Genomic DNA, 25214 nt, shown 5'->3' on the forward strand with positions numbered 1-25214 from the left:
CCTCTATTTCAGATTAGGAATTGACTTATCTTCAAATAGAGTCACCATAAATATCTCTAACACCCCAAAAATGAGATATTTGAAAGATGAATAATTGCTTACTTCAGAGGCATAAACTGAAGCAAATGAAAATTAAATCTTTAGAGACATCTTCTGAGAGGAAAATCCGTACCTGTTCATCTCTGAAAATACAGTAGGTGATATGATTGTCTGATCAGAAATGAACAGAACCTGTAGTTCACTAAGATAATGACAAAATATCAATAAAATAAAGATTAAGGAATATTCCTGAAGTAATAAAAGAAGGTTATGAACCTTTTTGAAGGCATACTTATTTCTGACACTCTGCTAAAGAAGAGCCAACTACTTTAACATCAGTTTTCTTAAAATTAAGGAAACTTTCAGAGTAAACCAATTTATTTCCTGGATGCACTGTGTCCTTCCCTACAGTTTTATAAAAATAAATACAGATAGGTACAGAGGAAGGACAGTATTATCCAATAGTCTAAATTCATTTGCTGAGTGAAGATGATAAGAAGGATGGCTAGATCCTGAAATAAAAACCCCAGCTTACTCAAGGTGTTATCTCTGAGATCTGTTTTATAGACTCTAAAAACTACAATAATCAGTAGTCAGCTAAACAAAGACAGTGCTATTAAAAATACCAGGCTTATATGTAACAATTTTGGATGTGTATGTACACCATGCTAGAGATGGCTATATGAGAAAAGCAATTATGCTACAGGTGCCCTAGGTAAAAGATACTGAGATCCAATGAAAGCAATTATAAAATTTTCATTGAATTTAATGAAAGAAAATCTGACAAAATTTTGAAATTTTTATAACAAAAGAGAAAATTAACAGCATTACTTTCCTTTTTCTTTTCCTTTTTCTTTTCCTTTTTCTTTTCCTTTTTCTTTTCCTTTTCCTTTTCCTTTTCCTTTTCCTTTTCCTTTTCCTTTTCCTTTTCCTTTTCCTTTTTTTCCTTTTCCTTTTTCTTTTTCTTTTTTTTCTTTTTCTTTTTCTTTTCTTTTTTTCTTTCTTTTTTTTTTTTTTTAAACCATGACAGGCAGATTGAAGTTAGGAAACTTGTTATGTTCTAAAATTTCTTCTCTCCTCTCCTCTCCTCTCCTCTCCTCTCCTCTCCTCTCCTCTCCTCTCCTCTCCTCTCCTCTCCTCTCCTCTCCTCTCCTCTCCTCTCCTCTCCTCTCCTCTCCTCTCCTCTCCTCTCCTCTCCTCTCCTCTCCTCTCCTCTCCTCTCCTCTCCTCTCCTCTCATCTCTTCCTTTGTCCCATTCTTAACTTTATTACATCTAAGATAAAGTGCCAAATGTGATTAGCCAGATTTAATTTCCCATTCTTTTTTAAAAGCACTATGTAAAAACTTATCTTCATTAAGTGCCATTGGAAGTCCAGCACCACATAACTAATTGGTGACTGCAGTAGCTCCATGTTCATGTGATGCTTTAAGTTCAAAGGGGACAAAGACATCCTGTTTGGTGTTTTGTTTCACTCAATCTATTAAAACTGCAAAGACCCCCTCTCAAATGTTTTTAAAGTAATAATCTAAATTCTCCGTCAGTAGCCTAAGCCACTATAAAAAAACAGTGCTGGTCTAGATAATTTTCAAATGTTTAAAACGCACTTGGGAAAAAACAACAACAATGATCCACAAGGAAATGGAAGGACTAAAATTCATCATGGATGTAACCATTTCTGATGTACTACTTTTTCTCCACATCCCTTCAACATCTCAGTTTAGTAATTCTGTTCAACTTCTGTGACCTCAATGTTTTTCCTGCAAAGGTATGCTGGGAAATTCCCAGAGGTGTGCACTGTGTGTGGGAATATATGCACCCAAAAAAGGTCAGAAGAAATAATTATACAGGTCAGTACATATACGCAGTCTTCATGTATTTTCTACAAAGCTACAATGCACTTGACACCACTAGAAAAACAAGTTTTTTTGGTTTTTTTTTTCACAAGTTCATATAAACATCACAATTTTTACAATAACTCCTTTGATGTGGTATACCTGCTAATTAAATTACAAGTTTTGAAATAACATCTTATCACTTGATCAATACATTTTCCTTTCTCTTTTTTCCCATGGCATGGTGAAGATTTGAGAAGGTTACTTGCTTGACTGTTTGGCAGAATTAAAATCAGTTTAAACAGCACTTTATCCAATTTACCAATTCTACTTCTGGGCTGCTAAGATTCTTTGAAAGATATAAAGATGCTACTGTTCTACAAACTGATTTCCAAAAAATTCTTCAAATTCCTGGAGTTAGTACACAGAGTACATGTTCAAAAGTGATTATAAAGAGTGATTTCTTACCTGGAGTGAATTCTAACTTTCAGCTGAATGGAGGGACACTGAAGATACTGAACTTTTCAATAGAAATAAAATAGATAAAAAAAACCCTGAATTTTCTTTTTTACAAGTTTTTTTTTCTTTTGCAAACAAAACAAAACAAAACAAAACAAAATAAAACATCATGAGTGAAACAAAAGGTTTCATGCTCATTTTTCCAAGGCTTTTGAACATATTATTGAAAATAAGAAAGATCAGAAAAAATCCTACTTAAAATATACCAGCAAAGTATTTGTATTTAATTTAAAAATTGAGCATTTATTTTCACAGCCTAAAAATATCCTGCCAATAAATTGTAAGCTGTACTTGACAAAACTCAACCCCTATTTAATAGCAGGAAAAAGATGTGGGCAAGCCTATACCATATGCTTAAATTGCATTCTGAGATGAAAATGCAAATTATAGAGAAATACACATAAACTTTTATCCTTTCATACAGCCCAAACACTTTGGAATTCATCTCCAGTGTAAGAAATCACATAGAAAAATAATTTTGAACTTAGCATTTTTAAGACCCAGGAGTTTTACTGAATTATAAATTTTATTATTATGTATGTTTTGCTTTCTTTGGTTGTTGTTGTTTTGAGAATGTTCATTTTTCTCAACTAGGCACAAAGTAGATTTAGGAAGTGGTTCTCACAGCTAAATTGTTCTTGAATAGATGCACTGTGAGAATCAAAAAAAAAAACACTTGGTTGTTATACAGCTAAAGAACCAGTATATTTTTAGTAGTCTTTTCTTTACATGGTGGTATTTAATGAAAAGGAACAAGGCTGTGGATCAAAGGAAACAGAAATATTTAACTCATGATGACAATTACTACCATAAACAGAAACCTGGTAGTAAACGCAAATTGATTAACTAGCAATATTTTGTTGTTCTGGATACATAATTATTTTTAGTTTTCTCTCCCAAACTGAAAAAAGCAGGTCAGAGATCTCTCCCTTGGGCCATTTTATTGTATATTTAATAATACTCAATGATTAGGAAAAAAAAAAAAAAAAAAAAAAAAAGGAAGATTCTTAAGGAAATAAATTAGTACTAAATGTATTTCAAATGGATCTATTTGACAGCTTTTTTTTTTTTTTTTTTTTTTCTTTTCCTTTCCAAGTTAGTTCTAGAAACTTCAAGAAGTATCTGAATAATGGACTTCCAATTTTAATTTACATTTGAAGATAATTTACTATGTGCTTTTGTATTGTGTTAGTGCTTACAGTGCAAGGGCTATACCTGTAACCATTTGCTATTTTAGTAAATTTTAATCAGGTTGGTGGAGTAGTCAAAATTTGCATTTTTTTTTAACGCACCAGCATTGGCAACTTGCAGCATCTAATTGCAGGTATTAAGTAAGTGTTTGGATTAAGGCTACTGGAATCATGAGACTGCAATGGAGTATCAATGTTCTGCTGATAAAGAAATGACTGGCAGGAAATAACTCAAAAATACAAAGTGTATTAAGGGAAAGGCCCAGGTAAAAAATAACTGATAAACATTTTGATGATTGGTAGCACTAATACTGTATTATTTGGGCAATCCATTAATTTGTAAGCACTCTCTGAGTTGCTCCACAGTATGTAGCTTATTAAAACTACAGCTACAAGTTGATGTTTCAAGTTTAATCACATACTCAAGCTATCACTTCCCTTTAGCCACAAATAATGATCCTCCTTAATTCTATCTCTTTTCTTCAAGTCAGTAGTTTCTTGACCTTCACTTTTTATATTGTATTTTACGTATTTGCTTGATTAAAAACAAAAGTACTACATTAACTAAGGTTGGGGTTCAAAGCTAAAAATACCATGAAAACCTCTTCAGATCAGTGAAGACTTGCTGGTGCTGATGTTAGTCAGACCTGAAGTGTACTTGATACTGGGACAGTGTGAAAAAGATGAGTTTGCAGACCAAAAAACAGATGGCCCCCTATCACACCATGGGGCTAAACACACAAGAGCAAACTTCAGAGACGCCTTACCTTTACCCTGTCTGTCCCTATCAGGAGAGACTGTTATATTAAGGGTTATTGCCTCCCTGGCTCTCCCTGTGATTAGCTTTTGAAGTCCATGGCCAAGAGGCCAGTGTGAGAATATCACCCCAGATAAGAGGTGTTTGCTCTGTGAAATATTCAGGACAGGAATCCATGGACCTCATGATAGTTCAGCAGGGAACCACAAACTCTAGCTAATATCTTCTAATCCCCTGTTGGTTTGAGAACTACCCACCATAAAAAGCATAACTGGCTGTTTATTTGTGCAGGCAAGAGATAACATCTTAAAGTTACAGTCTGCCTTAAGAAGTAGGGATGTGAAACCCAAAGAAATGAACCATCCAAGCTCATAATCAAAATTGTGTGTGCTCCCTCCTTCTCTGCCTAATGAGATGTAAACATTTTGGCTAGTGTCTCTTTTGAAAGATATTAATCAAATATATTGGTTAGAAATCACAAAGCACGGTCCGGTCTGCAAATTACGTCTTCTTTTATAGCATTCTGAAGCTGTGAACAATATGTTAAAAATTTTCCCATGGCGCAACCAAGTAAATACTTGTGGCACATTTCTATTTATTGCAGAGAATAGTTAAATTCTAAGACATAAATCATTCTCTTCTACTAAAGGATTTACAAATTCCCAAAGACAAGCCTAATTCCCAATGCAACGATGCTATAAAAGATCAGACACTTTGTTATGGAGAAATCCACATTTGGAGATGTCTTTCAACAATTTTCTCTCAGGACCCAATCCTGCAAAAAGCACATGCAAGTTGCTGAGCACTGTGTCAAGATCTATTGTTTTGAAAATAGCCCTAGAATAGTATATTTAATTTGTTGTCTTTAAATTGTAACTTAAGAAGTTAAATATCATCCTTGCAAAACAAAAACAAAAACAAAAAACAAAACACTTTTTAACCTTTTCTTTCTTCTTTGAAATGACAGCTATTTTTTTTTGTTTCAATTAAAAAAAAATAAATTCATCGTTTTAAGTTTCAAAATTGAGAGAAAATGTAACAAATTTTACCTCTATTGTACCCCTCGCATCAGTTATTGCCTTTAGCCAGAGTCACTACTAAAGCTTGAAAGAGAAAAATAATAAGCAGTAGGTGAAGAGATGAGGGAAGGTGACTGAAAAGGGAAAACAACTCTTAATGGTTCTGTAGATGTTGTTTTGTCCCATTGTAATCTATCCTGTTCCCTGTCCCTAGAATCTGCCCTAAATCAAGGAACTGGCACCTGATGCATTCTGCAGATGTATCAGCACTGTATATCTGGAACATAGTATACAGGTGGTTTTTCACTTGTACCACTTAGTTAACTATCCAGCAGGCACATCTTCTATTTGTGGGGCAGAGTGGGAATGGAAAATGGAAATATCTCCTGGCTGGTTTACATAAAGAAAGGCTAAGTGAAAGAGCAGGCCATCAGCATTTATTCATTAATGTTTCTAATTGTTCTCAGTTCTTTCTTAGGTAGTTCCTTTCTGAAAGGCTTACTAATAAACAGATAGTGATTGAAAACACTGGACAATAACAAAATAATCCTGAAGACATGCTTTGAAAATGAGTGGCCTGAAGTTTAATGCTGAGGATTTCTCTGACCTCACCAAAAGAGGTGACTTTCACTGATCCAATTCTGTTTCTTTTGGTTGAAATTCATAGCTCAAATCATTGATACATGGTTAGTTGACCACACGTGAGGACAGATTCCTCAGTCCAACATTACTATTGTCAATTCAGCATTTTTGTTTCTTTTTCTGTATTTCTCCAAGCATTAATCCCTTATATAAACAGAATTCTTCCAAAACATATCTGTTTTCTAATTTTATACGCTAATTTTATACAGTGAATCCTAATCTCTTGTGATTTTCCACAGGAACTAAAAAATTTTCCTCCTCACAGAGCATAATTCTTGGAATTTTCTAAATTTTTGCACTTGTAAATGTAGTATAAATTTCAATAACATACATAATCCTGAACTCACCAGAAGAGAATTCACTGAAATTTGCAGAACAATATCAAACTTTATGAGTGCAAATGAAGGAGTAAATGCAGCAAAATCTTATTTGTGAGGATGAAAAACACAATGACCATACCTAAACCATGTGAAATCAATATTAGGGGGTAAGAGGATAAAAAAGAAACAAAAAACAAACAAACAAATAAAAAAAAAAAATCCACAAACTTCTTTCCATCTTCTCCCCCAAAATCCAGTGAAAATAATTATGACTGAGGTTATATCACCACTGAATCTGTCATATATTTTGATGACTATTGTGAATCTGATGTGAATCAGAAATTCCTCCATTGAAAACCTTATGACTGATCATTTCCCTATATCCACCTTTAAAGCTTTTAGTTGAGTCAACAACACAAAATCTAACCTGCTGGATAACTATCTTATCATCTCCAGTACTGCAAAGATAACCAAATTACGTTAACCAAAATCAAATATCTGAACTCAGAATTCATTTGAGAAGACAGCTGTGGCGACTGAGTTAATTTAGCAGCTTTCTGCTACCAAAAGGTATTGTGCCTTATCTTTTCCTTCCTCTGCTTTCCTCTATCCCCTTCCACTAGTTCTGGCTTACATTGGTCCCTCCATAAATTGATTCATTTTGATAACCTCACAGAAATCCGTTTATTTATTTGGTTGGTAAAGTTTTCTGTTAGGTTGATGAGTTAATTTGCATATGTCTATAGAGAGATCTTACAAGTGTCTGTGCCTATGGGAGATAAGTAATGGACAATTCAGAAGGGAAAGGGACATGTGACCCCCACTTTTCTACAGCAGCGATCAGCACTCAGAAGTATTTAGAGCCAACATTTTCAGGATCACAACTTCTTGTTCTAGCAGCTGAATTAAAAATACCTTCTTGCTTTTGAAGAGAAAAAAATATAATATGGCATCATAAAAGCTTGTAATGCTGTTTTCAGGGACTTGAACTGTGTTTAAACAACTACCAAATCAAAACCACTACTCTGTTTAGTCAGCTGTCAATTTGCATGGACACTTTTTCTTTTTTTCCCATTCCCCTTTTAACATTTGTAACGACATTAACCGCAGTTGTCTCAGTTGGGACTCGTTTTCAAAGACCCAAGTGTCATGAAAGCCCTTCATACTAGAGGTTCAATGATTAGAAGAGCATACAGTACCTTCCCACAGACGTTAACATTTATCCTATCCTAAATAATTCACAGTTCCGAGTCCAACACTATGCGCAGTAGATAGTTAAAAAATTATTTGGGGACTGATTTAGAAATTGTTTTTGGGAAAATTACAATACACATTTACCACATTAAATTACCATATATATATATTCCTACTGCTTGCAGTACTACAGTTACTCAGAACATCTACATAGAACGTGTTATAAATAGTGATATTTGTATATTGGAAACCTTTGTTAAGAAACATATCTGAAATACTTTAGACCCAGATCATTTCTACATTTGAATTTGGGATGTGCAGTTTTAGCCCCCCTTTTTTTTTGGTTCGTTTCTAACATATACTCTGCACACCCAACATACTGAGAAGCTGAACAGAATTCCGGTGCACAGTGGGACAACTGAGAAGACTCAAGAAAACACTTGTCATTGAACAGAAGTTTTACAAAGTCAAGCTTCTAATGACTGAGCGTGCCATGCCATATCTATTTCTAAGGATGTTGTAAGATGTTTATCTATAAATCTCATTAAAAGTATTGCAGTGATGACAATGCACATTGCTAGACCATTTTTTACAGAGAATAATTACAGGGAAGCTGGAACAGAAATGTGAAGGGCAAAGCAGAAACCAAAAGGACACCCAAATTTAACCTTATTGTTCTTCCTTGTATTCTGAGAAACACTGGTGCATAGCATAAAAGGACATTCCTCAACAGAAAACTTGTATTCTGTGTAAGTCAGCAACTCTTTCTGTGTGTTAAGTTCCATGATTTAAGGTGATGTATACTATAGAAATAATATGATGTTCAAAATATTGTTTTTTCAAAATATTGTGATCGATCAGATGAACTGTGTTATGCTAAAAGTGAAGTCCACTATGCTCTGCCTGATGGGGGGCTCATTGGAAGGGAAGTTTGTTCATAGTCTGAGTGTTTTTTTAATTGGTCTCACTTGACCGAAGTGTGTAACAGCATAATGTAGCTTTTGATAAATTAAGAGAGTTATTGTATTTTGCTTAAATAAAATCTTTGTAAGTTACAAATCAGCTCAGTTAGTCAGTTATATTCTAGGCACTGCATAAACCTTTTATAATGACTTTGGCATAATACTGGATGGGTATCATTTACACCATAAATGCCTGCAGCAGTATCTTTTCCTAGTGCTAATTGCTGATCTTATTTTGCACTCTGGTGTCAAATAGCATCTTTGGAATAAGAGAGTAAAACAACAGGAAAACTCCAGTAAATCATTATAGCCCTTAACAAAGATAAGTATCCTGAAAAAATCTTAAGTCTTGCCTGACACTTCTCTATTTACTTTATTCTTTTCATGGAATAGTTACCATTTAAGGAGCAATTGGGTAGAATATTTACTTGATCAGTAAAGTGATAGCAGGGACTTTAATGCAGACATTATTCTTAGGGCTGCTTTATAAAACGAAGAGAAAGTACTTTACCTCAGGATAACGTTACAGGGAAAACCTCGACAGTCATCAGGGCTAAATTTAAAAGCAGTGCTCTTACAGAATCTAACTACTTCCAAATTTATGATCAAACCTGGAAGCTCTTTTTCAGACACATACACCTCGCAGAATTCAAATGCATGACAATACAGTGCATTTTATCAGAGGTTGTAAAAAGTAATTATAAAATAAAACACAGAGCACATAATTCCTATCTTCAGTACTTCCTCCAAAGATTCAGTAGGACAAGATGGAATAGCAAATTCATATTCTTCAAGCATCTCCTTACTATTGTAAGTACAAAACCACTTTATCCCCTTTGTTTCTTTGCCCATAATTTTTCTTATATTTTACTGTCAGTACAATTTTTACTACTCCAGTACAAAAAGAGGATTTTATGCAGCTAAATTTTTACAGTATGTAACATATTGTGTTGATATTTTATCTATTATTTTATTAAAAATATAACTCAATTCCAGTAATAAAAAAGAAATATTAGATCAGTCAGGAACTAAGGAAAGGTTTCCTCTTTGTTGGCTATACTTTACAGTGAAATTAAAGCACATTTACAGTCCCTGGTCCAAACAAAGGGATCTCAATGACATCAGTAGTTACTCTGTATATGAGAGCTGTGAGGAAGAGAGCTCTGCTGCTGTACACATCTGCACAATGGAGCTCAGGGAACCAGAGTAACCAAGAAACATGGAGGCAGCTGTGGCACCAAAATTGCACTTGGCAATAAAACACTTTTCCCCTTTGTTTCAGTTAATTAAGTTGAGCTTGAGTCATAAGACAGGGTCACAGAAAGCAAAATCTGAGGTAAGTGGCTTGAATATCCTTGGCAACGTAATCCAAGCCTATCACAAGTTAGAGCAGCTCCTGAGCAGAAGTTGTCTCCTATCACTGTGCAAGACCTTGGGTCAGCAGGACCAGCCATGTGCCTCACCTACTTTGCTTTGCTTCCCAGCATTAGACTTTGTGCATCTGTGGTAGCCTTAAGGACATGGGCAGGCATTTTGGTACCAAGGATAATATTTTCATCATTAAAAAAAAAAAAAAAAGAGTTTATTTGGAAAAAGAAAGAAACTCCTTTTTAGACACTGACCCCTTTTTGGGGAAGACCTTCTTCAGGGCCAAGGAAATAAGGAATATACCATTTCCAGCTAATCTAAGTGATCTAACAAAAGCCATTCTTTATGCAGCTAGTTTTTTCTTACTGAGATATTAGAAATGTAACTTATACCAAAGACTTAAAAGTTTCCTGGCACCAGAAAGTTGCACACTATGCCACATGTTAAGTCTTTGAAGCCGTTTTTCTTAACAGATTATAAAATCTATCACTACATTTATGCACATTGATCAAGTGTATGTTTCATGTTTCGTATGTGTAATACTGACTCTGAAATGGACCAGGGTTAAAAAGAAGCAACTGAAAGAAAATGTGTATGTGAAATCCTCAAGGTTGGGGTTGAAATAAGTGTATTAGTTTATCCTTATTCTCACTTCCACACAGCAGCAGAGAGGTAAGTACTATTTAAATTAGTTTAGTGAAAACCATTTCCCTCAGAAAAACAACAAAGAAGGACTGCAAAGGCAGCTGGAGAAAAACATTTACTTGTGGGAAGTAATTTAAAAAGTGTAAAAAGGATGGAAAGATTCAACCCCCAATTTTGATATCTTTTAAACATTTTCTTTTCCCCAGTGGAGAAAAAAACACACAAAAAACAAAACAAAACAAAAACAAACAAACAAAAAAACACCCACAAAAACCCAAACAAACAACAACAAAAAAACCTTTAGTGATTTAGTTACTTAATGGGACTGGAGATAAATTAAGTAAGTGAATCACTTTCTATCTCTGCTATTATTATTGATTTCAGTTGGCTTTTTTTCCATGCTATTATCTACCAGAGGAGCTGGAGGTCATCACGCTGTGAGAAATCTTAACTTGCCCATCAGATCCAGTCATTAAAATCAGATGCAAAAATATTTATTTGTTGCTGATGTACCTATTTAATAGTCAGAAATGGTAGCTGCTGGGTAAATCGGATTGTACATCAGTACAGGAAAAAAAATAAAATATCAGCTTAGAACAGTTTATAGTTTAGGCATTTCAAACTGTATACATTAAATAGACCAAATTTTTATTTATGCAGTGGCCTGCTGTACAGCTACTCCAAGGCTGTGGTTGGTCTCATCTATTATTTTCATCCTCTGGCTTTTACTTTGTTACTTGGAAATGCTGATTGGTAAATACTTTTTAATTTTTTGACTGTGCACTGAAGACAGAACATAATTTCTATCAAGAATCCAGTGTCTCTCTAGCTGTCTTTAACAGGGCAAAGTAGCAGATTTGATGTCAGTCTGTTCCTATTTTTCATGTGTAAAATTTGTATTGAGTAACCAAGAATCAGAAAATACAAGGTATTAAGTGCATGGAAAATAGTGAAGATTGAATGACTAAATGCTGGGAGTTGGTCTAGATGGCCCTCAGAGGTCCCTTCCATCTCTAAGGATTCTATGATTTACAAAGAAATAATATTTTCAGATGAATCTTTACATTTACTTGCTTTGGCACAATTTTCAATTTTTACAAACAAATAATATTAAAAAATTTGCATGAATACCTATTTGTAACTTTTAATATGAATGTTTCTCTTCAGAATTTAAATGATCTTTTTTAAAATAAACTGTTCATCTTTCTACATACCACATATAGTATACTATGTTTTACAAAGGTATGATGGAATGCAAAGAATTTTGTTTTGGGGAAATAATAAATTCCTTTGGCTCTGTACAAAAGGTTTTATTCATCTCTCAGGTGTATGATCATTATCTGAGTCTCTCTTGGCGTTTCCCTTAATTTAAAAAAGAGCCACCTACTGTAAATCACCTATTTTTTTATTTTTTTTTATTTTTTTTTTACTTACAGACATGTTCAACTTACGGATGCATACCATATTAAAGATGTATTGTGACTTAGTTTCTAAAATGTTGTGAAGAGTTAATTAATTCACGAACAAATTGAAATTAGCATCAAATCAAACATCCAACACTTTCTAAGAAGATAATATGAATGTTATTTCAATTTATATAAAAGTTGCTGAAACTGCTGTCAGAACATCCCATCTGCAGGAATAATATATGCCAGAGTATCCTGCTGGAGCATCATGGAAACTCAAAGGATATTTAACATGCCATCTCAGGGGCTAAATCCAAATAACTATCCAATGCTCATGAAATTTTTCTTCTGATAATGCATTATAGTTCAGAAAATAAAAAGCAAATAAAGAAGAAAAAAAAAGTTTACCCACTTTTTAAAAAGGGTAAACCTTTTAACAATCTTTTCATATACATTTTAATAAAAATTGTAATACACAGATAAATGACGCTCAAACATGCATTCTACCCAAAGACGATATTATATTTCTTTTTTCTTGAATGCGGGCACTGCATTAAGATTAAAAACTGTTCAGAATCTCTGTACATCTTACTTTCAGTCAAAGGGGCATTCCCTTTCCAACCCAGCTGAAAACTAGCACTTATGTGGGCATGTGCAGGGGGCTCTGGAACCGCTCTTTGCACATACTCACTTTCCACGGGTACCACTACAAACAGACAGCCTTGCTCTTCATCTACTTGCTGTGCATGACATTCAGAAAAAACTATGTGTTGCATGGTTTAAATGCAAGCAAAAAAAGTATGTGTTTCTTCCCTGGTCCTCATGAAATAAATACCAACTTCATTCAACATGCTCAGAACAAAAGGGAGAGGTCAGAAGGACAAAACCCCTCTGAGCTGAAGCCCATTTGTGTAGCATGCTAAATGACATTAGTTCTTATTGATTACTCCAGACTTTTCCCAAAGTGTTTGTGATTAGCAACACGGATCAATATTTAATGACTAATTATATGTTAATATGGTACATCTCGAAATATGGTAAAGAAAATTATTCACAGTACTGAATTAGAAAACCATTTTGTGTTGCTCCATGGGAGCTGATGTCTACAAAGAAATGATATACTGCACATTAATGTACAAGCATTTTTACATTATCCAGCCATGCTCAGTGTCTCAGGTTCAGACCATCTTGGCCATGGTATTCAGTAGAGCTTGTGACTTTGGAGAGCTACATATGAGACATGTCAGAGAGGCCTGTATTAAAACCTTGCCTCAAACACACTTTTTGAGGTATGAAATGGACATCCAAATATTGAGACCCAACAGAGCAGTCTTTTAGAAAAATTTGGCCTTCACGAGCACTGATGTAATTCAGGATTAGTGCCATCAAGCTGAAGAGATTACAATAACAAAACAGCAATATGAGATTGGACCTAGGCCTCCAATGCTTAAAATCTCCAATATACGTTTAAAGAGAAATAACTTACTCAAGCATTTGGAAAATGGGGCCTATTGAAAAGCATGAAACCTCTAAAATGTTATTTGAATGCCAGAAATGTAATACTTCAGAAAGCTGAGACAGAAATGCCAAAAGGAACAGAAAGGAACAAGCCAGGAATGCTAATATGTTCATTTCTGTCTCATCGGTGAGCTGGGTGAGGTCCTGCACTGCCACAGTATTGCTGAGCACTGATGAACTGAGTCCTTGCTCTCCACTGCATCTTTGTCATTTCACAGAACAGACATACGGATGTAACCTTGACTTCAATTAAAGATTCTATTCAGAAACAGTACCAACTCAAAAAAGCGCGACCTGAGATTATACCTACATTTGGCTGTGACTTTATAGCCGCCCAGTGGAGGGTCGTGGCCTTCCACGGCATCGAATCCTGCTGATACCAGGACAATCTCTGGATCAAACTCATTGGCAGCTGGCATGATCACAGTCCTGTAGAGAGGAAAGAACAACTGGTTAAAAATTAAAAGAACTTCCATCTCTATGCTAGACATTGCCACAGTCTCAAGAATCCAGAACATAACAAGATTTTGTACATCAAACACGTATTCTCTTTTAGTTAAGCCCATCATAGCTGTCCTCCAAACAAAGTCTGACGCTTCATATCATTTGGTTCTTTTTTCTCTTCTACAATTCAGGGTGGAAGAAAAAAGGCAGGTACATGTGAAAGACTCTAACATTACACACACATCTGTGCTTGTTTTATCCTGCTGCCTATAAAAAGCTGCCTCTTCTAGGGAAGTGACTAATGGTTTACAGAGAGTGCTCAAAGCCTGAGTGGAAACCCGGACTGCTCCAGTTAGTGAGAACTTGGTGTAAATTTGAACTATAAATTTCTTTTGGGAAAATTTTCCCAACCCCCCCCCTTTTTTTCTTTCTTTCTTTTTTTTTTTTTTTCCCTTAACATTTTTAAATGTTTGTCGAGGTGGGGGGTGACTCTAGCAAAGGAAAAACATGAAATTCCCTTAATCAAATCCAGATTATGTTGTCAAGTCTTTCCAAGGTCAAGCATAACAGGAATGTGACAACCACAAACCAGTGACAGCAACCCCTGCTGGTGTCGGGAAGATAATTCAGCCCCTCTCAGTCACAAAGATTCCACTTTTTTTAACCCCTTCCTTGACAAACTTCAGGAGGGATTTGCCTCAGCTTTCCTCCAAATCCAAAGCACTGAAGCATTGCTGAGAAGATAAAACCTTGCATTCTGCTTTTGGAAATGCCTTTTTTCATGTTGACGTTCTGATGGGAAGGCAAAAGGGCAGCTTTTGCACCTACTGTGACAGACTTTGAGACTTGAATGTCTTTTAATTCAGAAAAGAAAAATAATGACTTCTCTATTTGAAATGTATTAAGCCAAGAAAATCCCAATCACTACATACAGTTCAAAATCTGCAGATGAATTTTGAGCATGTGTCATATTATGTATATTAGTTAAGATAATATTTATTTATTCAAAATACGTAGGCCAAAGTTAATGCTGTTTTGCTGAAAAGGTTTACTGTGAAAGAAGCATATTAGTAGTTTTGTTTGTTTTCAGTTCAGTTGTTGATCCATAGTTTATGATTTTTTTTTCCTGTTCTGATTTCCTCAAAGTTATTTTTAATATTAGGAAAGTGCTACTTTTATTTGTTAGTCAACGTAAAGGAGAATTCAGAATAAATAAAATCTGTTACCAGGTCATACAGCAATTCAATGAATTGTTTTGTATTGGAAAATAAATGTCAGGCTGTTTCATTTCCCTGGTGATTTCAATGAGCCCAAGACCTACTAATGTTCATGTGCAAAATGACAGAACATGTTACACATTAGTAGGTCTGTGCTGAAGTATGGGTTCTGGCAACAGGCGTTGCACTCCAAGGTCTCAGACCAACCTGAAAGAATAACAGTAAAGAAAAAAATTCTAAGAAGTGTAACCTGAATGAAAAAGAAGTCCATGAATACATACAGACTTGCTGCAAGAGGTAAGAAAGAACTTGCTCTGCATTTCCAGCGTGGGTGGGATATGATGGGATATGAAGATATTATAGCAGGAAAGCTGTAGTTCAGACACTGGAATGAGCTTTCAAATAGCAAGGGCAGACAATATTTTCAATAGACTGTTTAAGATTTAAACTGATATCTCTGAAATTTTCAATATCAGGTAAAAGTAATATCTCTTATGCTTCCTGTGGGTTCAGACTGATACGGCCTTGAGGCAGGAGGTCAGATTATACCTCTTATGGGTCTTTTATTCCCTATTCATATGTAACATGAAGAGTATATTACATTAGACACTACATGACCAAACATTTCTGCAGGTCAAACTCCCCATAGTTAGAGAGCAACATAAGGAAAACAATCTCCTATGTAACCACATCTTATCTTTCTTGTGTACATACCTTCTGATACTCTAATTATACATTCAATGTCTGAAGCAGCACATACTTCCCATACTTCCCCAAATCTGCAACACACGTGGCACAAATCCTGATTACTGATGAGGTCTGTGTCTGATATGCAAACTTGATCTGTCCCCATAGCACCATATATTTTATGCAGTGAAAGAATGAGGGATCCTGTGGAGAGCCTCCCTATCTGCAGCCATTTCATCTTTTGCCCTCCTCCTCTTCATTCGCATTTCATCAGATTCAAGTCAGGACCTGTTTTTTCTTCTCCATGTCAAATAAAATGGCAGCACCATGGGTACAGCACAGATGATGCTCATTGGTGTCTGAGGATGAAGCATATTCAGAGCCAAAAGCATCTCTGGAAACTCAAGTAACAGGGCACTAACCAAGCTAAAGAAGAATGAAAGTTTGGAGAGCTGAGTCACTTGAAACATTGGGAAAACCTGCAACACATCTACCACTTTTAAGGTCCTGATATGAAGCATGAATATGTCAGCATATTTTTTTAATAACTTGGGCTAAACAAAGCAAACCTTCATTTCATTTTTGTAAGCAACAAAAATATTTTAGTGAGTGTTTCCTGTCAAGACAGATAATTTTTTGTCAAATAGATGTGTGTGACAAGGAAAATGCAAGGGATACTGGGTAACATTAGCAGAATTGTTAATTAATGAAAGCAAAGTCTTTCAGCACAAAGCACCGGGCTATTATCATAGTTATTAACAACATATTTAACGGTAGTAAACAGTAGCATATCAATGCAGTAGCACAAATCCACACAGAAAGGAAATACAGGGATCTCAGTGAAAGAAAGGAGAAGGATTTAAGGAAAATAATGAGAGGTAGCCTGTATAATTATTTGTTATGTTACTCCTTTCAGTATTACTTCAATTTATGTAACAAAACATGACCTGAGGGGATTTTTTGTACAATAAAGAAATAAAATATTTTTAAAATGTACACAGAAGTGTATGCTTAATTTCACCAGAAAAAATGGCACCCTACTTTTGCTATAATACTATTACAAATATGACAAAAATTTACTACTGCCTTTCTGCAAATTACATACTAGAAGAGAATCATAGATCTCCAAGATCATCTAGTCTAACTGTTCATCTCATCTTTGTGCCTCACAAGACTTGTCTTGTCACTTATCTCTCTTCTATTCTGCATAACATTGAGGGATCTGGAATGCCAGAGCCTATCCAGCTTATACATTTTTCTTGATTTAATACTGAGCAGAAAATCTAAGCACTTTTTCTTAGAAAGATGGTATTGAAAACATAAACTTTTTCAAGCTTGGGTAACAAGTTTGACTCTTCAACAAAAACATCCCAGGATGTTTGTGACCCTTGTCACACAAACAAGACTGTTATTTGATCTTTCAAAAAGATGACAGCACTAAGTCTCTCAGCTGCAGAGAGAATCAGAGAGACATGCAGTCCCTGAATTTTTATTCAAGTCTTCCTCTACACTGGCTGGCAGGCATTCAGGATTCTTCCTCTTTGGAATAATTACTGTGAGATCTCTGCCTAGAAAAGAGAAGAGCAATGTTTGAAAGACATCATAGCATTTTGTTTTGGAATTTGTGTAGGTAGGACCTCTCTAAATTTTGGCTAATACTCCTTTAAGGCATATGTAAATTCTTGCACAAATGTGACAGATATTTTCCTATCCTATGAAGTGTCATAAGGAATCACAAATTAAATGCATAAATATTTAAATATGGACTAAATTTCACAAAGACAGAGGTAAAATCCTTTGGCATTTGCTAGCTCTCAGCCTTCTGCCCCTTTATTACTCCTGAATAGCTGTCCTTGGAAAATCGTTTTGAGAGTAACAACTGCAAAAAAAAGAGTCTACACAAAACAGTGGACTGCATCCCTTAAACCAAAAGCAACATAAAGACTTCTACCTCAGAAGAGTGAATAGGATTAAACAGACAGGACAGCTCCTGACACTTCTCTGCCTCTTGGCAGTAGAGAATTATGAGACTATATCTTGCTCCTTTTCAATCTCCTGTACACTTCAGAAGGCATAGCAAAATGCTCGAACCTTTTATCATGCATCAACTGCCTTCTCAGGAGCTCAGTAATCATAGCATTTATACTTTGAATTGCTTAAGAAGAGAATTGTCTGAATTAGATAATAAAAACTACAACAAAACAGTTCCTTAAGGAAAAAAAAACCAAACACCAAACAAACAAACAAACAAATATATAAAAACAAAAAGTCATAGAACTAGTATTGTTCATACACTAATGGATATTAATATTAACCTCGCCAAATTCCTCAGACCAGCCCTATGCTCAGAAGTCAGACTGCAGCTGGCAGGATTTGTTATGGTGTGAAGGGTCAAAACTCGCTCATCAGAAATCCTTTCCAAGGGTACATAGCTATCCTGCACTCAGACCTAGGTAGAAACAGTTATTATCTTACCAAGAGCAGAAGCAAGAAATATGATTTGGCTTCTGGCCATAGGTCACCAGACAGGTACAGACTGGGGAGTGGCAGGCTGTCAGCTTCTTGCTAGAAGCAGCCAGGCTACAGGGCTTATCAGCAAACAGAAGTTAATGCTAGGATCCTCCTCCAACAAAGTGAGTAGTTTTTGTCAGAAAATAAGTGATCTTTTTTTTCTTCCACTATGACTCACACTCTCCTCTACTCCCTTCTCCAAAGAAAATAAAACATATAAAAGAGATATTTATTTTCTGTGATCCTGAATCATATAGAAGCATAAATATTTGGTATACTGAATTCACCTAATGATGACAGCAGAGTTACAGGGGCATCTTGCTTAGCTGACTGTTTCTTTATATTCTGTCACATATTCATTAATATATATGTCAAATCTGCAAAGCCTGAGCAGCTGCACCACAGGAGTTATTTATCCATTCTAAACCTTGCCGATACAAAGAAACTGTGTCAAGCTCCAGGTAGTGCAGGTCTTTTAAGCCTGGTGGGCCAGGCAACAGAGAATATGCCTGAGAAACTGAAAAGATTCCTTTTTATCCTACTAAAGAGATTTCCCCAAAGAATTAATACGTTCCATTTGGGTATGCTGCTGTCTGCAGAGAAGCCAAGGGATGGTTTCCAGTTGGGTGTAGTCTCAGAGAAAACATCAAGCATGTGACCCTCCCCTCCCCACCAATATGAACATCAGATGCAAGACATTAAAGAGATTTTACCAAGGGACTCTGTTTACTTGATCTTGCTCCTTTTATCCTTCCATTCTATTTTTGTACATTTACAGCACATGGTTAAGATGCTCTCAAACATTTGTTCTCCCAGAAGAGACTGCAGGAAAGTACCCAGCCCAAAAATGAGTTTTGAAGTACCACTGCAAAGAGCTGGAAATCTCCAAAGAAAGTTAAGTTGATGCAAATAGATACAATTCTTTTGCTGTGTTGGTAATTTAAAAAGGAAACGAGCAAGAAAACCAGTCCAGGACAGCAATTTATATAACTGAGAAAGAAAACCCACAATATTCTAAAACTGCACATTAGAATTGCTTAGTAAATTATTTTTCTTTCCCTAAAATCCATCAGTGTTTTCATCCAGTTATCTCAGAGTACTTTCAGAACATTAATAAATAGAATGGCCCCAAACTTTAGCCAATATAAATCAGCGTGGTTGTTTCTGATTGCACAGTCCTTTACAGCAAGCATTTCTTGTGCTCTCTTCCCAAGTGGGTCAGCTAGAACTAAGAGCTGGTAAAAGACTTGAATTAATTACTTAGCAGTCCTTGGGAAAACTTAGAAAGAAAATGAAGAACTCTCTAAGTCTACTACTTTATCTACTGGAAAATTCTATGAAAGCACTAATGAATCAACCTATACTTGATCTATATTATGCAAGAAATGCTTTTAGAGTGGATATTTTGCCACCAAATGGAGACCAAGTTTTTTTTTGACTGAAAAAAAAAATAAAAATATAGTGACCTATGTGAAGTATCTTGGTTTCTTATCATGCAAATAAAATATTTTTCAAAACAGTCACTACATTGTCTTACCTTAAAATTACACAGATTTAAGTATTGAGTTGAATGCACTCTGAGTCGATCAGAAAGAATTTAAAAGATTGCCCTGATAGGTTATGTGGAACTTATGGTATCTATTATTTTTATGTGTTGTTTGCACATATGTTTTAATGTAACACAATATCAAGAAATGGCTGTCCTCACAGAAAGCTACACAATGTTTCTGTACAACTATTGGAGATTCTTTCCGCCATCTGTAATACTGAATTTATACTAGTGTGCCTCCCTAAAATTTTGGCTGAACTTTGTAACATTTCTTTATGCCTGTCCTGCTGTCAGCCCAAGTTCACTGGGGCCATACCTGAAAACTTGCCCCCCCAAACTCCTTTCTTGCTGCTATCTGATTACCAGTTTTGTTCTGGTCTTAGCCCCATATCTAACTTCTGCAGATACTATCCTTATTAGTTTCAACTTTTATATATTTTGTATCTTTATAGACTTCTATATCTTTTATTTTATCCTTATAGGTTTTCTTTTTATATCTTTTTACTATTTTATTCCTTCACTACCTTTTATAAGCACAGTCATTGTTCTTGTCCTTAGCACTATTTATAGTTACTTTATTTGCTTTCTGGAGATGCAAAATATCTTTTTCTTTTATTTGTCAAGGGGCTAAAGAAACCACATCAATACAAAACATGGACTAATGCAATCCATGTTCATTACATGGGGATTTGTGCATTGTGTTTAATCACATGCTAAAGTATTTAAAGGGTCAAGGTCTTCCAGGAATGCCCTCATTTTAGAAATTTCAAATGATAGAATTTTAGGAGTATCTAAATGAGACTGAATGAATGGAAAGTTTCAGAAACACCAGTGAATTTGTTTATTTTTGGTTACTGAAGATATTGCCAGAGAGTAAGATTATTATTTGTGAGATACACAATCAATCAATCAATCAATCAATCAATCAAAATTATTCTAAATTCTTCTAAATTTTATTACAACAGTAATTGCAACACTTTAGTCTGCTGATAGTTCTTTTTTAATTTAATTTGTTTTTTTTTTTACTTAGAAAGGGGGTTTTGGTGCAATAATAATGGCTTTCCATGTTTGATCTACAGTATACTAAAGTCAGTGTCTTTGAACCAATACAAAATGAATCCAGATAAGAAAAAGTAACCAACAAGAAAAGCACGAACAAAATACTACTTCATGTTTTGGGGAATTCACTTAATAGTGTTGCCAAACAAAATTATTCATCTTCTAGAGAAACGGGTGAATGCACATACACAGATGCAAAATGTACATTCATATTCACATTGATAACAGAGTAAAATCCAAACTTTAGAGGTGTTAGGTAAAATGAGTGGCTAAATTGAGGAAAGTTTGCTCAAACCCTGTGGGTTTAAGTCTCCCTAAATTATTATATGTTGAAAGGAGAGGTTTCTTTGGAAGGATCAAATTCTTCCAGCTGTCTAGTATGCAAATATAAAATGTTATATGGGCTTGCAGGCCAAGACAGCACATGCAGAATATCTCTTTATGGAACATTTTTACTCAGAAAAGTGACTAAGTACAAAAATCTGCATTTAGAGTCTTATTAGTGGAAGTATTTTCAAAATGGTGAAAAAGTTTACTATCTTTTTACCTTTTATTTCTTTTTTAGATCTCAGATAACACTACTTGCTCGAATGCCATCTTGTGCAACATAAATCAAACATATTTACTGTGTTCTAGCTGGTGGATAAAATACTTATATAGCTTTGAAGATCTATGCAACTGAAGATCATGTGTGAGAAAAGAACAATACAGACTTCATTTACAAAAACAAAGCTTCAATATACAACGTATCATGACTTGAATAATATCTCCAAAGATGAGAAAGTAAAATCCAGCAACTATGGAATCCCATCACATAAATTCAATAACTTCTCTATTAAAGCCATTCTAACAGATAAGGGAAATGATAATAACGTATTGTTAAAACCATGACACATATGTCTATATACTGTCAAATCTTACTTTCAGAAAATATTTAAGGTAGTGTTTAGCTTTCATGATGTAACAGGTTCCTATCAGAAGAGACAATTTAGTGTCCTATTGTTTTGACTTCATTCTGTGGAAAAGAAAGTTGATCTTCAGAAGTATTTTTCTGCAATGAGGTTAATGATCCCAGGTGAGGATATTTTTAGTTCATTGTTCTAAAATTAGGATGGCTCTTGCACTAAGCTTAGAAAACAGTACATTTCTATCAAGACTGAGAATGTTACAGTATTAAAGGGTACTTTACTTAAAAAAAAAATTGTTTTCGCCTTTCTGATAAGTCACTTCTTTCAACAGCATTTTGAAAATCAGTGGAGTCAGCCTTAAACTTCAACAAAATAATACTACTAAGATATTTCAGTGCTCCCAGTAAACCTTATTACTTAGCAAGATCCTTCCAAAGAAGACAAAAGCATTAAAATACCTGAAATAGCTACATTCAGAGGTAAAAACCTGCCACAGTTTGTTGTATTTATAGAGTTCACAAACTAATTGATAGCATCGTGTCCTCTCAGCAATTTTCAATGTTTCCAAAAAAACTTATTAAGTAGAGCATATTTTTCAGTATCTTTTTAGAGCAGATAACAAATCCAAATTCTTTAGCCATCTAAAAACAGCAAAAGAGGATCTTGTAAATTCTATTTTACTCACACTCCATAGGAAAGTGGGGAAAATGAAGAAAATACAGTGTTCTAAATAAATTAGAAATCATGAAGAGTCTTCATGAATTTGAGAAGAGAGCTCCTAAAGTACTCACTTTTTCTATAGGTCTAAAATCAGTACTTCTCATTTACCAAAAATTGTCAGAAAGGTTTTCCAGTTTGAGTGTATGGCATATCATCTGACAACTGGCACAAATAATGAAAATCTACCTGGATTTTCCCACTATTGATCCCACTACAGATCACTTTGCAGTGTTAACAATGCACTATATGGCATCACTGTCACAGCAGAGAAATTTAAGGTAGTTTTTAACTCTTGTAAAAGGGAGATGTGGGGAGAAACATTGGGATAAATCTTACACAGCATGCCTGGAGACATATAGTAAAGGAATGACATATTTTCTTTTTTCATGGGATCAGTAATGCAAGTGGATAAAAGACACATATCCCTTGGAAGAAATACTCTTACCACAACATTTTCTACATTTCTGGAAAGTGCAGTTTGCCCAGAAGTGTTAAAGTGTTCTCTCCTTTTAAATGCAAAGATAACAAACATCTTCTAGAAATCAAGTTACTCATCAAGATCAAAGCCATTTGTCAAAGCATAATCTTTTTGCATGCTGTATTCATCAGCATAGTTGTGGATACAAAACACGTGATGTTGAATTCATGTTTACTCAGAGATCTCTATATATTCTCTCTTTCATGTGTGTTCTTGCATCATCCTGTATTCTGCATATTCATTGGTACTTCTAATGTTATTTTCTCTGTGTGTGATTTACATAGAAATTTCAATATTTTCTGGACAGCCACTATTATTACATATTACATTGTCATCATTGAATTAATAATATTCAGATAATAGCTCATATGACTAGTCTGATTTTTTAGCTTGTCAGTGGTATTCTTTCAAATGTACACAGACATGTCACTTCCTCTTGTTTTTTCCTGATGAACAACAGACACTGGTAGAAAAGAAACAGATGGACATTTTCATATGCCCAAACCAAATTAGGAAGTGACTCTGGACTAAAGCAGAAAGACAGTAATGTAACAGGCAGCAATAGCATCCAGCATTTCCATATTGATAACTACTAATCTATTTGGCTCAGCTTGCAGGACATTTGACAATGGAGATTAGGACCATGTTAGCCCACCCCCTTACTCCAGTCTTTATTTAAACAGACCAGCTGGACTTCATTCCAATAGTTAAAACTACATCACCATTTATATACCAAGGCTTTATATGACACAGAAGCATCAAGTCTTCTCACTTTACCTAAGATGAATAACAGTTAATCGATCTCATACCGACAGCATTTTAAGATATTTAGAGGAAATATTTACAGGTAATGTGAGGCAAATAAGAAGAGAACATTTCTATTTATTTTCCCTCAAAACTTCTCTCCCAAACACACACACAAAATTGAAAGAAGTTATTGGTGGGAAAAGGTGACATGCTGCAACTAAAGAAGTAATTCTTACGTACCACACAGTGTCAGAAACTACTGCTTTTACTGGTGAAGTTTCAGCTACTGTTTTGTTAGAAATGTGATCTACTGTTGGCTCTGGGCAGTTTGGATGAGTGCTGTCCTGCCCTATATTATTCTATCTATCATCTCCTTTCTTCACTTACAAACTTTTAGCTCAACAAAATAAATGAAAAATGGCAGACTCCAAAGACAGAGAAAAGTAGATGTCCATGCTGAAATATTAACTGAACTGAATGCGATTAGAAAATATTAACTCACAAAACCAGTCCCTGTCAAGGGAGTACTGACAGGTAGGCTGGCATTTTAAAATATGAAATACTCTCCTTCAAAAGTCACACCAAAAATGTAAAGAGTGAAGTTAAAGAAAGAAGGGAACTAAGACTTAGGAAAATATGAAGCCAAGAATGGCATGATGAGGACAAAGGGAATACTGATTCGTATTTCAGTAAATTGAAAAAGAAATAGTTATTTATACTGAAATTCAAATGGAATTTTTCATATGGAAAATAACTTTAAATAGTAAGGAATCAATTACATAAATAGGTAGCTTAATAAAACAAGAAAGTAGCAAAGGAATATGTGTTAATTAAATATCTGAAACATAAGATTTCACGGTTAAGAGATACAGTGCCAGCTTCAGGGAAAGTTCTAAAAAAGGAAAAAAAGGATTAATGAATTCTGGTAATCAAAAATACTTTCTTAAGCACATCTGGAAGGAAAGGGAAAAAAGGGGAATACATTAAATAATCCTGCATAAATATTTCACAGCTTTTTTGGAAGGAAAGAATAGTGAGTAGTAAAGCACTTGAAATCTCAGTCCAAGACACAAAACATGGAAATGTAGATACACCATGATATGATTAAATATTCTACTTAAGCTTCTTTGACTTCAGGGAACCAACACTTCTCCTAATAGATTTTATCTGACATCTGCAAAAGAAATGTAGTATGCCTCATGGTCCTCCATCAATCATACCTCTTTCAGTGGTGCACATGGAAGAAGCCCTTTATTTATTTATTTGTGCCAGGCAATTCACAGCAGAAAGACAATTCCACTCACCCTGAGAGAGTCATACTGATACAATACAAATCCATTTGCCAGTACAATCACTTACACCAACTGTTTCTGTATTTGCCTTTCCCCCATGAACTTACATCTCTGCATTTCTGCTACAATACTGAACTACTCACACCTCTTTTAATCATTTTTGGATTCTATTTGGGGTGATAAATTAGAT

At 34.9% G+C, this 25214-nt stretch overlaps 1 protein-coding gene across 13 annotated transcripts in view; it reads right to left on the reverse strand.

Moving 5' to 3' along the window:
- The window catches only part of HDAC9 (histone deacetylase 9), a 445991-nt gene that overhangs the window by 43918 nt on the left and 376859 nt on the right, over positions 1-25214 (reverse strand). For all 13 annotated transcript variants that reach the window (XR_014943025.1, XM_015853723.3, XM_085538530.1 and 10 more), the window contains one exon: positions 13723-13841. Coding sequence is in view for 12 of the 13 variants with exons in the window: in XM_015853723.3 (XP_015709209.2) it covers positions 13723-13841 (119 nt within the window). In the remaining variant the exon portion in view is untranslated. The remainder of the gene's footprint in view (positions 1-13722; positions 13842-25214) is intronic.

This window comes from Coturnix japonica, chromosome 2 (genome assembly GCF_054131305.1).
Source record: "Coturnix japonica strain WE chromosome 2, WE-NBRP24, whole genome shotgun sequence".
Classification (NCBI taxonomy): Eukaryota; Metazoa; Chordata; class Aves; order Galliformes; family Phasianidae; genus Coturnix; species Coturnix japonica.